This window comes from Athene cunicularia, assembly GCF_003259725.1.
Source record: "Athene cunicularia isolate RWA chromosome 4 unlocalized genomic scaffold, athCun1 chr4_part3, whole genome shotgun sequence".
Classification (NCBI taxonomy): domain Eukaryota; kingdom Metazoa; phylum Chordata; class Aves; order Strigiformes; family Strigidae; genus Athene; species Athene cunicularia.
This window is the reverse complement of record NW_020799100.1, coordinates 20,789,383-20,804,127: the sequence shown is the minus strand read 5'-3', so window position 1 is coordinate 20,804,127 and position 14,745 is coordinate 20,789,383. Positions and strand designations below refer to the sequence as shown.

Below are 14,745 nucleotides of genomic sequence, written 5' to 3'. Positions count from 1 at the left end.
AGGCCGAGTAGCGGGGTGGCGAGTCTGGCAGCGGGAGCCGCAGCAGCCCCGGCTCTGCAGCGCCTTGACGAGGCTGTCGCCCTTCTCTGCCTGTGGTTTTTTATTACGGGAAGTTTTGTGACTGCCGTGGATGTAACACGTAGATGTGCAACCTGCGATTTTATTAATTGATTTAGGAGCCTTAAGCGCGTTTCAGGCAGTAAGGCAAAAATCTCATTCACTGGTTTTGTCTTTGTCATTTTAAATGGATTTAGAGTGTAAATTTTCACGGAAGCTTCATAGGTGAACACAATAAAGGACTTTAAAATGGATGTGTTAGTTTTTCATACCCAGTCTTTTTTTCTGCAAAGGGCATGCGTTAACCTGCTCATTATTTTATGAATTGGGTGGTTCTGCTGAAAATTTTTGTGGAAGCAGGATGTTTGTCGTTGCTTTTCTATTGATTGCTGCGTTAAAAATTAGGGAAAAAACACCCCAAGTCCCTGTAGCATCTTTAGGGGAGATAAGAGATAGATTATATCAAGAATACAAGAGATAAATTATTTTGTATTCTTGAACTTGAATGTTAAGAGATAATTAGAAAACAACTGATTTGGATTTTTCAACTACATATAAGTTGATTTATTGTGTTACATTGCTCTGTTTCTGAGCTTGATCCTTTTGCTTTCATCAAAATGTCATACACAGCTTATGAATATCTGAGACACCTGACCAAGTATGACGTTGTGTTTTACTTTATTATATGTAAGTAAGACTTAAATATTATTCAGAAGAAACTTGCTATTTTAAAGGAGCTTAAGGTCTGATTGATGTGAAAATGCATCGCTTAAACATACTGGGAATAATCGTATGTGTAAACTGGGGGGATGCTTAGCATTTGCAGGACCACACTGCTTAGGAGATAACAAAATGTATTCAAGACATATTCTTTATTTATTAAGTTGAAATTGCCATTTTGTAGAAATATTCTTTACGTTACAAAAATTCTAAATATGGCAACAATGCCTGGAAGCCAGCCTATTGATTGGGAGCTTTATTGTACCTCTGGGAACGACAGCCTTTTTTTTTTTCCTGGGAAGGGTAGAAGGGCTGAAGCATTCTTTTTTTTTGTCCCCCTCTCCTCAGAATACTTGCTGAAGGTTTCTCAATTTAGGGTGTTTTTTGAAAGCTTTCTCAAAAATTAAAATATTAATGGTTATTTTATGATACGTTTATGGGAAGAGTAGGCTAAGAATAAATGGATGTGTGTACTAAGAGCAATGTTTATAAGGGCCTGGGACTTTACCAGTTTTTCAAATGAGTGTTGCTTTTATGTGTTCTTAGGTAGTCCCAAACTGCCAACCATTATCTTTGATTTAAAAAAAATAAAATCTTTAGAGTAGTAATTTACAGTATTGTACCTGCCTGTAGACAGAGAAGTCATGTATCCCTTTTTTTATTCTCAAATTCATTGCCTGCTCTCACCTGAGCCCTGTCTAAGGAGGAGCATTGGCATAAAGAACTGAGGTAGGTTAAAATCAGCCTTCTCAAGCTCGTTAGAAGGAAGAACTGTATTTTTCAAAAAAGCAAAACAATATCAGATACATGCATATTTTTAAAATTTAGCCTGGAGACATTGCTCGGGGGGGTCTCAGCTTAGGTTTCATTAAATTCTTCATTTTGGAGTCTGATGGTGATGTAACTCCTTTCTGGTGCAAGATAGCATGCTACAGTTAAAAAAAAAAACAAACAAACAAACACAAAACAATGAAAATATTAATGGAATGTTATAAAGTGATATTATTTTATTGGCTGATGCTAATAAAGCATTTTCACAGTGTTTTCTTCTAAATACACAGATGAGAAGGGGAATTGAGAAGAAAAACTTGAGATCTTAATAGAGACAAGAGAGGTATGGATAAGTTTAGGGTTGTGACTGTATACAGAATTGTGTTTTTCTGCCTTATTTCTCGGTTGCTTTTTAAAAACATGATTAGACCACTTCTGTGATTGTGTGGGTGTATAACATGGTGTACTACAGAAAGAAGCTGTGAAGAACCACAGTTAATCACTGTACTACATTTTTTGCTGTTTCCAGTAATAAGATCTGCATGCATATGTGGCGTGTGAAACTAAATCATCTGCACTACTGAAATCTATGAACAAAAAGATCGAGTTGTAGGAGAACTGTGGGCCTTATCTCTTGTTAATTGTTCCAGCACAAGCAGCCAGGGGGTTTCCTGCTGTCACTGCATTCCTTTAAAACCCAAGAGGAGATAGAAGAAAAGAATAAATTGTGATTGCATAGTTGATCCAACTCTGTCTGCATTGAAGGTTTAGAAGAGTATACTTAAGTTTAACGGTTGGATACCTGCTGCATCAGCTGAGGTGCAGCTTCAGCATATTTATTGCTAGTGTGTCATCATCCATCTCTGGTTTTAGTGGAAGTTTAAGGTACTCAGTACTACGTGCAGAGAAGTTGCCATCCCATAACTTTGGTAATTTAAATTATAGTTTTACTTCGTATTGAATTTTCTGTGTAGCACAATATGCAATATATTTTGGCATCTAATTATATAATCTGATAATAAATTAAATTGCTGATTGAGAAGGAAGAAAAGCCTAGTATGTTCTTCCTGTAATCTCAGATTGATGCAATTTAAGATAATTTTTCATATCCATTTACATTAAAAAAAGAAGGGTTATTTGAGTGTAAAGGCCATGGTCAGGAAATTATAGAGTATTGCATTAATTCTGGAATCGCTATATTAAATTAGCCATTTATGGTCTAGAGCTGTAGCTTCTTCTGTAATAGCAAATATTCGTTAGCTGTCGTGAGAGTTTCAGATGGCTGTGACGATAATTTAGGAGTGGTAGAGCATTGCATTGAGGTTCTGAAGTGGCTTTGTAGTTCTTACAGTGGTGGAAGAATTTGATTTTTAAGCTAAAACTTAAAACTGTGTTGAAATTTGATTGTGTGGGTGGAACTGGGTTAGTTAAATCCTTGCCTGGTTTCCCCATTGATAATGTTTGACTTGTGAGTTCGTAATACTAGGTGGGCTGTGCACCCAACTCTGTTATGGCACCATCAAGGAATTACGTTGGTGAATTCTTGTAGCTCTGCGAGAAGAATGTTAGTTGTCATCATCTCCAAGAATTAATACTGTAGATTTAAAGACAGGTTTGAGAGAAGTAGGTTTGAGCATATAATATGGGGAGAAAGCGTTGAAAGGATAGTGACACTAGGTGATACAAGTTCTTTGGTTCTTTTGTATTCTCAGTTAAGTTGAAACCTCCTTGGGGTGGATCCATGACTTTCTTAAATTTGCCATCATTGCAGACTGTTTGTTGCTTCCTTCACTTGAGGATTTCAGGAGTATAAAAGAAGGAACAATTTCTGCTCCCTTCCATAAATTGTGTTTTCCAAGATTTTCTTCTTTCTCTTTAAGATTATTTGTTACTCTGTTTTGTATTATTTCACATAAAAAAAACCCCCAAAACTGAAGACAAAATTATACCCACCTGGCAAGTGTCTTGGCCTACACAGAGTAGGAATTCTGCATCATCTGCTGAAGCAAAGGCATTTAACACAATCATAAAAACGGAGGCAAAGCCGCGTAGCACCAGAACTGACTTCTCGTCACATTGTCTCACCATGGTGGCTCTGCTGGGCTTGAGTGAGGTCTGGAGCACCCCTTTCCCCGTGCGGAGAGCAGCAGGGTGGCCCTGCAGCCTGGCCCTGGCCCTGACCGAGTGCCAGCAGCCCCCTCTCCATGCCGCCCTGGTTTGGTACCGAGGTTGCAGCGCGCTCTCTTCGGGCGAGCCGCAAGTGTTGCAGTAATCGTGGTAGCTGGCGTTAAGATGCTTTGTTCTGATCAATTCTTAGTGTCTTTTATCATGGACTCTAGTGCCTGCCATTGATAGAGCTTCGTGTTTCAAGAGAAATTAGTGTCAGGTCTACTGCAAAGTTTAGTTTACTTCTGGACTAGTGCGGTAGTGTGAGTTCCGTTAGGTCCTGGCTCTTTCTGGCGCCCTTGGTTCTGGCTTACAAGTATATCAGAGATTTCAGGCACTTCAGCCATTTATTCTTACAGCTGGGCTTATTTTATTACTCGCGCTGCTTGACTGTGTTAGCTCTTTATTGTCATATGTCTCATTGCAGTAGGGTTGTCATAAATATTTTGTACCACAAAGTACTTGGAAGTTTATCTTATTTTGGATTTAGGTGCGCAGACCTAAACCAGAATCTTCCAGTAGGTTAGGGGTCAACTTTTTATGAGATCCAGAAGAGCAAAATGAAGGTTGTTATACAAGAGTAAAAGGGTTTTTTTTGAGACTTACTCTTAAAAGCATTTGTACTTCCCTATTCATCTCTGCACCACCCAGTTCCAGGTTGAGCTCTTAGTCTGCATTCACTTACCACAACTCCTAAACCTCTTCTTTTTCTGTGTGATACTCCCACTTCCGATTCTTGGGTATGAGAGGGCAGGAAAGTACAAGGTTTTAGTCTTGTGCAACAGATATATTTATTTTTTTTTTAAGCCAGAGATTTTTCACCTATGAAAGCCTTGCTCTCGGTGTACCCTTGCTGCTTCTATGGAGTTGCTTCATCTATTTCATCTTCTTAACAGTCTTCTGGGTTGCAGCAAATGGCAAAATAATTCAGAATCCCCACACTTTAATGCTCAGTAGCGATGCAGATAACATGGAAGAATGCTAATACATCCTTCTCTCTTGTATTTTATGGAAACACTAGCAAAGAAGTGTTACATGCTTTCTCTTTCATTGAAAGAGTTTGTGTAGCTGTACCTTATGAACGAGATTCAGCATCCTCAAGACAGATGTGATACCATGGTAAAATTGAATTTAGTGAGAAGCTCAACATTTACTTTCCATGTATAAAAATTCTTGGATGTAATTGGAATTTCATTTTAATGAATGTGAGACTCTCAGAAGTAAAACCTTAAGACTGACATGGCTGTGTTTCAAGGTTAGAGGAACTGGTGTAATTTTAAAAGACTGAGGAAAATAGGCAAGTGTGACAAAAGAGAAATTGGGAAACAGAGGCCCCTAAGCATTAAGGGGAATTAGAAGAGCTGAAGCAGCAAAGCAGTTGTCAAAAACAAAAGAAGGAATATCAGGCTAAAGATGTAACAGTGAAGGATCCCAAAGGGTTGGTGGGTCTGTTCTGTCAGAAGCTTTAAAGGATCAGTTTTCTATCAGTGGGATAGTGCAGATAGCTGCGTAGGACCAGCTTTTCCCTAGCAGCAGAAATGAGGCAGCACAGAAGGGACGGTGAGGGAAGATGAGATTTCTAGAATAACCTGACAGTTTTGAAATAAAACGTCAACCGGTATGAATAATACAATCCTATTGCTGGAATGGTGAGTAGAGATGTCAGCACAGAAGTCTATTGAGCACTGTTGTTCCTTCAGTATCACGGCAATGAGACGTTGAAATAAGTTGGCCTGTCTGAAGCTTAGCTGTTGCCTGTTCTGCACTGTGCCTTCAAATCTAACTGAGGGCTGATTAAATTTTCTATCAGGCCTTTTGTCAGATTAAAATGAAATAGAGAGGTTCATACACAGCCACTGGAAGAGAAAATCAGCTTCGACACTTTTGTTCTCTAAATTTAGGCATTACGCTGCTTTTTGAAAACTTACCTATAATTAAACATAATGTTCAATTAAATTTACACATTAGAATTTGTTTTGAAATATCTGATACAAAACTGTGAAAGACCCTGAAAAATTGTTACTCCCAATCCAGTCCACACCTTTCTTTGATGCAGCTCCACACATCCATAATCACCAATCTTGATAATTAGTTAAAGAGTGTACAGACAGGGGTAGAGCAAAGGGGACTGGTTTGTGCATGGCTGCCAGTGTATGTTGTTATGGTAAGGCCTGTTAGTGATAGCACATGGGCGCTATTGATGGCCCACTTGTACTTCTACAAACAGCAACAATTTGCTTAAAGAAAAGCTAACTTCTTGACAAAGTTTCTGCTTCTAGGTAATAAATTACCTGTAACTAGGTTCAGTTGCTTACTAACACTGTTCTATTGGTTTGTTACTGTGGCCTGATGCTACAGCTGGGACTGCAGGTGAGGTCTTACTGTCAGTGAGCTGTTACCCTATGGAGAGAGTCTAGTAAAACTGTGAAAGTGTTGTAATGTTCAGTTTGCAGTGGGGAAGCAGAAGGTTTAGGCAGTTCTTGTGCTTACTGCTGCTGGAAACAAAGTAATTTCAGAAGTCTGTACCCCTGCATGCTGAAGATAAGTAGATAGCACTTTCCACTTAAATTCTGCAGAACGTAAACAGCACTGTTCCAGGCCAGGCAGTAACCAAAGACTTAGATAAAAAGAAACAAATGTTTAAGTCCTGACTAAGAATTACTGACTTGTTGGGGTTCACTGGAATGTGTAATGCTTTGGATTACTGTAGGACTACTTCTGGATAGAAACGTTTTGAGGATTTTAGGTCAAACAAATGCATAAACAGAAGAACAAAGCAAAGTAAATTCTATGAAGTACTGCATGTTTTTTTTCTTGAAGTTTTGGATAAATACATTCCTGTGTTTGTCAGTGTGACACATTAATGCAGTAAAGCTAGTCAACACAATAATGCTGCTCACCATAAATTCTTATTTTGCTTTTATTGCAGTTATTTGTGAATGAATTTAGCTGAATATGGATCCAGGTGGTGGAAGTCTTGGATTGCAAACACAAGAATCCAAAATGCCTCACACTATGATTATGCAGGATTTTGGTAAACATTTTAACTATTAAATATATTTAGAAGGTTTTTTGCAATATGTCTGTAAATTATATCAACATGTAAAGTTGTCTAATATGCCATTTGCATGACTTTCTTGAGAAAATACGGTATTTAAGCTGGTGTATGTCTTTGTGTACTTTGGTTGCTGATACTGAAATAGTTGATTATTCCAAAATATTAAGCAATTCTGAAAAAAAACATAAGTTCAGTCCATGGCCCAGAGTGCTCTAGATAAGGCGGAAAATGTGATCTGGAGTCCAGTGGTTCTGTAGTGTGTGTACTTCTGCTTGAAATCATGGTGATTAGTGTTCCGTCTCCAACATACAGGAGATGTAAATAACATCCAGTACAGGATGTAAACAAGGTCTGAGCTTCTGTGTGCTTACCTTGATTGCTGTCTCCAGTTCTCCTTTAGGGTATTTCAATAAATGTGGTGGGAAATAATGTCTATGTGTGACAACTGATAACTTATTATGTAGACAACAATTTACAGATTTAGCTAAATCTGCACGTTCACGTGTGCTTGGAAATCTTCTGTCAAGAACATAAGCCCTGGGACTGTACTGATAGAAGAAAACTTGTTTCTAAATTGATTTTTTTTTTAAGTCACTACTCTTTCATTTGATGGCAGTGCTGAATAACCTCAGCAATTTTGAGGGTTTAGAGAATGCACAGCAAGAAATCTCCACTTTTTTTTTGTGGGTCTCCTATTTGCATTATGACAGGAGATGACCTTCTCAAGTATTGGGAAGGACCATGTTGTCTGATGTGACTTAAAATCCCTCAGAGTGTACCCAAAATAGTTGCATTTGCAGTACAATGGTGAATTTATTTTTTTTTTTTTCATTCTGATAACCATTTTCTTGAGAGTTTTATTCATTAAGCTTAAAACTACTATTTATATGTGTGTGTTAAAAATCATTCACTATGCATTCTGGTTTATGTATAGAAAAGTAGTCTGCAGATATGACTGCCCAGTCAAGTCTGTTAATGAAAAACAGGTTTCTGCTTCTAGCCATTCCTTGCAACGTGGCAAGTTGTTGGAAACTCTAGTATAAATATTGCATACAACTGAGTATTTATTTTTAGCAAGACCCACACAGTCTAAAGAACGAGAGTCCTTTCATTGTAACAGCAATTAATGTATTGTTACCACACTTCCCATCTCGTGCAAGAATTCTGTGAAGGTTCGGATTGCTGCTGTAATCAAACGTTTTTGAACTGAAATTTCAGGATGACATTGCAAACTGGCCTGTGGTTTTTAACATGTCAGCATTGTAAAACCTAAATTTGGGGCAAACTCCACGTTATGTCTCAAAGGGGCATGTTTTGTTTTTCGTAATTTAAAAAATAGAGGGTGCTTTGGATCGTCTTCATTGGGTGAAATGCAGAAGTGGATTGTTGAAAAGTAACAGTTTTGCACATCTGTCTAACTTATGTATACAGTTATTCCATTCCTTAGATAAACTAATTGCTAATGTAATAATTTTAACATTTTTCTCCTCGTTCATGATTGTTTCATAGTGGCTGGAATGGCTGGCACTGCTCATATCGATGGAGACCATATTGTTGTATCAGTCCCCGAAGCTGTCCTAGTTTCTGATGTTGTTACCGATGATGGAATAACTCTTGATCATGGCTTAGCAGCTGAAGTTGTCCAAGGACCTGATATCATCACCGAAACTGATGTTGTGACCGAAGGTGTAATCGTTCCCGATTCTGTTCTGGAAGCTGATGTTGCTATTGAAGAAGCTTTAGATACCAGTGATCATGTTTTGACTTCTGATCTAATAACAGAAACTGTTAGAGTTCCCGATCAGGTTTTTGTGGCTGACCTTGTTACGGGTCCCGATGGACATTTGGAGCATGTGGTGCAAGACTCTGTGTCAGGAGCCAACTCGCCTACAATGGTTTCAGAAGAAGTTCTTGTAACAAACTCCGATTCTGAAGCAGTCATTCAAGCAGCTAGTACTGTTCCTGGCTCCACAGTGACTATTAAAACAGAAGATGATGATGATGGCAAGAGTACCTCTGAAGACTACTTAATGATATCTTGTAAGTTAAACAAAGGTAGATATAAACAGGAGATTAGCAGAAGTAGAAGTGGTCTGGTGGGGAGCAGTTCCTGTAACTGGACACCTGCTGCATTCTGTACTGGAACTCTCATAGTCTGTTGCCCAGTTAATTCTTGATGTCTGGATTTGGGTTTTCTTGATGAAAAATCCATTATCACTGCTACATCAAGAAAGAGGATGATGTGCTCTTGAGGAATGAGTGTGTATATTTGTGTTTCTGAAACTAGATACTCCTGAAAATTAAGAAAAAACACATAAGAAAGTTAAACATTCCACAGATTTTGAGTATAATGCTTTTTTTAAAAAATACACGGGTATATTACTATGTTATGTAGATGCATGTAAAAGTAACTTGTTGGGTTTAATCAGTAGAATCCAACAAAGAAGTAGTTTTTTTTAAGATACCTGACTCATAAAGTTTTCTCTTACGTGTCCAGAAAATATTGTTCAGCTGTATTAAAAATTATAATAGGCATTTTATTGTATGTTGTGCTGTTCTGGACTGAACTTGATGTTAAGGGGTTGTGTGCATTAATTGTTCAGCTGTCTAACGCTGGAGAGTGGCTGCCAATTTCAGTTTCCACGCAGCACTCAACTCTGATGAAGCTGTATGGTCCTATACTTCTTGTTGAGTGAAAGCTACTGGAAGGACCTTAAGTATATTATTCTTCAGTGGTTAAATTATATTCAAGATACCAGTTTTTATTGTTACACAGATTTGATAAAATGTATGATTTTAGATTTTAGACTTACCCAAATTAGTTACTGAAATGTGAGTAGGTCAAAACAGGTTTTATTTAGTTAGAAGCAATATGTTTAAAAAAAGGGCAATGCCAAGTGTGTCAAAGTGTCAATCTGTTCACAGAAAGCTGCATTTATTAAAAATTTCAAGACGGAGGACTTGACTGATTAGTGACTATGATGATTTCAATATTTTATAGCATTTATGTCCCTTACGCAAAATGTATTTTTGGTGTTTATTTTTAGTTCATTATAGGATGGACAGCAATGATTTTTTTTTTTAATCATCATATCGTTACTGTAATGTCACTAATCCAAGTCAAAAAAGGTTTTGTGGAAAAAGAACCAAAAAAACCTCGGTCTAAAAGAAAATTAGACCTACAACAGAAAAATTCCTGTGTGTTTGTAAATAAAAGAACACCATTTTTACAGTCAATTGTTTCATTGGAAAAATTCCTCCTTTCTGACAGAGTACTTACGATGAGTTGTATTCTGTAACTGCGGTATTTCCAACTGCACCTTTGTAATTGTAAGTAGTCATCTTTGGAATTCCTTCTAAGATAGACAAGTGTGATTGATAATGGTGATCACTGCACTTAGACCAGAGCATCTTAAACTTTCAGTAACCTGATGACCCCAGGTGTGTCTGATACATTTATAGTTTTGTCAGGTGTTCCCAAGCCTACCAATGGCTTCTGTAATGTTTCAAAGCCAGCTTGAGACCTAGTTTTCAGCAAATTATATTTATATCTATGTATAATCGTGATATGCCTGATAATCACAGTTGGAAGCTACATTATTAATCTAGAATTTTGTTTTAAGTAATCATTTTGGATAACTTAAGGCAATCTTAGAATTGTAGGATGGTTCAGGTTGGAAAAGACCTTTAAGGTCATTGAGTCCAGCCATTAACCCAGCACTGCCAGTTCTGCCACTAAACCATGTCCCTAAGTGCCACATCTCAGGTCTTTTCAATACCTCCAGGGGTGGTGACTCAGCCCCTTCCCTGGGCAGCCTGTTCCAGCACATGACAACCCTTTCAGTGAAGAAAGTTTTCCTAATAATATCCAGTCTAAACCTCCCCTGGGACAACCTGAGACCTTCTGCTCCTGTCCTGTCTTTTGGTACTTGGGAGAAGAGACCGACCCCCACCTCTGCACCCTCTGTCAGGGAGTTGTAAGGCCAGGAGGTCTCCCCTCAGCCTCCTTTTTCCAGGCTAAACCGCCGCAGCTCCCTCAGCCGCTCCCCACAGCGCTTGTGCTCCAGCCGCTGCACCGGCTGCGCTGCCCGTCCCTGGACACGCTCCAGCCCCTCAGCGTCTTCCTTGCAGTGAGGGGCCCAAAGCTGAGCCCAGCCATCGCGGGCGGCCTCACCAGTGCCCAGTACAGGGGGACGAGCCCTCCCCTGTCCCTGCTGGCCACGCTGTTCCTGACACAAGCCAGGATGCCGTTGGCCTTCTTGGCCACCTGGCACACTGCTGGCTCATAGTCAGCCGGCCGATGACCAGCCCCCCAGGTCCTTTCCACGGGGCAGATTTCCAGCCGCTGTGCCCCAAGCCCGCGGCGCTGTGTGGGGCTGCTGCGCCCCAGGCACAGGGCCTGGCACTGAGCCTTGTTGAACCTCGCACGACTGGGCTCAGCCCATCGATCCGGCCTGCCCAGCTCCCTCTGCAGAGCCCGCCACCCCTCGAGCACATCAGCCCTCCTGCCCAGCTGGGTGGCGTCTGCAGACTTACGATGGGGCACTCGATCCCCTCCTCCAGATCGGTGATAAAGATGAGGTCTCTTGCCTCTGTTAAGTTTTGAGGCTGTGTATGCCAGCTTGGCCCAACAAAGTACCTGCTATTGATTTTTTTTCTCAGGAAAAATTAATCAGTCTGACAGTGGTTAAGTTTTTGTTTGGATTTTTTTAAATGTTTTTAAATTAGTCTTGAATTTGTTACGTTTATGAAGATAATCTGTTGTGGAGAATAGATAAATTCCTTACTTAATTGAGCAGTTTAAAACCCTTTTTATTTACTTACCTTTTAAAATTGTCAAACGTTCAGTTAATATTGTAGAAAGTTAATTTTATGATAGTCCTTTTGGGGTGTATATATAGGACTGTTGAACTTTTTTATCATGTAAATCACATCAAAATGCTAGTTTTAAAAAATCTCAAAATACTTCTCTGTCTTTTAATAAAATCTAGCATCTAAAAAGGGGAGACTTTACATAAAATGACAGATAATGCCCTTAGGGAATACCACCAACTGTTCTGTGGAACACATTTTGGGAACTTGTAAAATACTACGTTTAAGGGTGTGAAGCTGAGCTGAGTGTGGAATTTTAACTTATCCTACTCTTTTGTTGGGAGTTACAGTTTAAATATACTGAAAGGTGATTTTTCACCGTTTTAAGATGACATTCCCATGTAGGTGTATTATCTGATACTGGTAATTATATCTTTGTGTAAGCACTATTTGGAAAATAATAAGTTTGCCTTGATAGTTCTGTGAACTAGCTGTGTATGGTTTTGTAATTGGAAATTTTCACTAGGAGATTGTTGCCATTCTGCTATCTCAGTGCAGATAAATTCAGCTTTTTTAAATCAGCCTTGTAAGCATAAGACTTAAAAACCTTTTTTGGACACATTCATAACCTCTGGCATGGGATATGTATGATCCCTTGTTTTAAATCTCCCAAGTACCTGTTTGAAAGGGACTTTTATAAAAAGGAAATTACTACAAAATGAATGTCTATAGTGTGATCGTGAACCCAGTCCATCTCATACTGAGGTGGGAAAATGCTGAGCAGTACGTCCCGTTTTGCCAGGCAGGAATGAGCACACGTGTAGCTTAAAGCATACCCTTTTTTGTTTTTCAGGTTTGCGATATTCAGACCCACAGCGGATTGCCAGCTCCCGATCCGTGTGTTGGCCCTGCATGCACTATGTTGGTGACCTCATACCCACCAAAGAACAACACTGGAGCTGGCCTTTAGGGGTAAGGTACTGTTCCACCACCACCTCCTTTTTAGTGTATTACAATGCAGTGTTACATCATTTGCTAAACATTTTAATATTAATACTCCTATATTGTAACCTATGGGATATAAAATAAGTATATCAGACATTAGGAAAAGATGAAAAATTGTAAAACCAAGGGACTTATCTTGCCCTCGTGTTATCCCTGTGGGCTCCTATGGTGGGTGTGCTATCACCAGCATAGTGCATGCTGAGGCATCACATGAAGTGGGAGCTGGCAATCCACGGTGAATCTGGACATCACACACCTGAAAACAGCCAAGTAAGGTAAGTTTAAAATTGGAAGTGTGCTGAGTTTTCCTTTAAACCTTGTTTATTCAGGAGGATTCAGCATATATTTATAAAGGTTCTCTGTTGTGTTTTTTCAGTTAATTTTAAGTGACGAGATAATAATATGTAGTGCTTCTGGTGGATGAGTCAGATCTGGAAGACACTTTCATATTCCATTGACATAAAGTAAGCATTCCTGTTCCTGAGAGCTATCACTGGGAAAAGTCATCAGATGATTTAGCACCGATGGGTTAGCTGTGATTTCAGTCATCTTACTTAGACAATAGAGTATTTTCACAATCTGCTTTTGAAAAAAGTCCTAATAATTTGTAACTTGACAAAGATTACATATCCTGCTGTGTTGATTGTTTTCCCCTTATATAAATGTGTTTAAAAAAGATTGAAACTGTGAAATTTATTTCATATAGGACAGTAATTTAAGCAGTAGCAATTGCCAGTTCGCTGTCTTTTGTTGAGGTATTTGAAACAAAAGGCAACATTTTACAAAAGACAGTCTATATCAGTATCATTTTCTCAGTTTATATTTTTCAAATTGTGTTATATTACACTTTTGGTTTTTTTAGAAAAGTGCTTCCAGAAGCCCTGGGCACAGAGGCTTCCTGATGTGTTTCCATTACTTCAGCTTAAATTGTAGAGACTGAAGAGCTTTGAAAATACACAGGATGGTTGATGCTGTGGGAATAACCACTAATTTTAAAAACAATGTTGTAAGTTTTTCCCTCCATGACAGGGCTTCACATTTTTTAAAGGATATTGAAGATTTGAGGGCTTTACTTGAAATGGTGAAACACAGCATGTGAGCATACATGCTATAGTCATGTATTTGACTTGTATCTTTTTGGCTGAAAATATTTTATTCTTATAAAAATTGCAGAATGCCTCATTTTTTTCTTTATGTAATCTTTGTGATATTGCAGTTGATATCCTGGTAAGGCAGCTATCTAAAATGGTGTGGTGTTTCCTTATGTTATTTCACCAGATACATACTGGTGTACAGTCATTGTCACCCAGTGTTACTTGGGAATTTTTGCCATAAAGAAAACTTCTTGTCACACATATATGTGATTACTGTTGATTAGGAAACTGCTGTTGTTAAATAACCTTCCAGTATGGAAATACTTATTTTTTGTGTTAAACTGATAATGCATTATGTTTATAAAATGTATGAGTTTAGACAAAGCTGGTGTTGCTGAGTTGCAGATTTGAAGATAAATCTACTACCACCTACTAATTCTAAAATTACAATAACAGCTTACAATTAGTGATGTCTTCCACACAGCCTTTAAATATTCTTTCTGCATTTTGGCAGCATGTCTAGTCATACAGCTATATATATAATCACTCCTGCCTTGTCCTGTTCGTTACCTCAAGTCCTTCAAAGACTCATGCAAGGATACATGCAGTGGAAATGCTCATTGTACGAAAATTAAATGTATGTTTATAATTTTGAAGCATGTGAATAAGAAATTTTTATAAATGTTAAAAGCCATGCAGAAAAGAAAATGATCATTAATAAATTCAAGCATAGTAAACGTATGGAAATACTTTTTTCCAGGATAAGTACCTTCTAGCATCTTCCCTTTTGCTGTTAGTAGATGGTGCATAATCCTTTCTTCCAGTAACTCCATTCTGGAAGCATAAAAACTTTCAATTAGCAGATGCAGTAACTCTCCCGTACAGGCTATAAAGATGGGCTAATAATGTGATGCTGGTAAATTTAAGTGTCAAAGGAGTATGCCAGGTTCTCTGGTGGCTTTCGTGTCTGTGGTGTTCATACTCTTAACGTTCTCATTGTCCTTAGGGAAATGTGAACACCATGCAGTACGTGTCAAGAGTCGAACAGATTAAGGTGTTGAT

The 14,745-nt window shown here is 38.5% G+C and overlaps 1 protein-coding gene across 8 annotated transcripts in view; it reads left to right on the top strand.

Moving 5' to 3' along the window:
• ZNF711 (zinc finger protein 711) overlaps positions 1-14,745 on the top strand; it is a 33,317-nt gene that overhangs the window by 5,566 nt on the left and 13,006 nt on the right. For 6 of the 8 annotated variants that reach the window (XR_003398448.1, XR_003398449.1, XM_026848897.1 and 3 more), the window contains exons 2-3: positions 6,644-6,748; positions 8,282-8,812. Coding sequence is in view for 6 of the 8 variants with exons in the window: in XM_026848897.1 (XP_026704698.1) it covers positions 6,670-6,748; positions 8,282-8,812 (610 nt within the window). In the remaining 2 variants the exon portion in view is untranslated. Of the gene's footprint in view, positions 1-18; positions 200-6,643; positions 6,749-8,281; positions 8,813-12,574; positions 12,865-12,965; positions 13,054-14,745 lie in introns of those variants that run through there. The other 2 variants (XM_026848895.1, XM_026848900.1) reach the window with 2 other exon arrangements.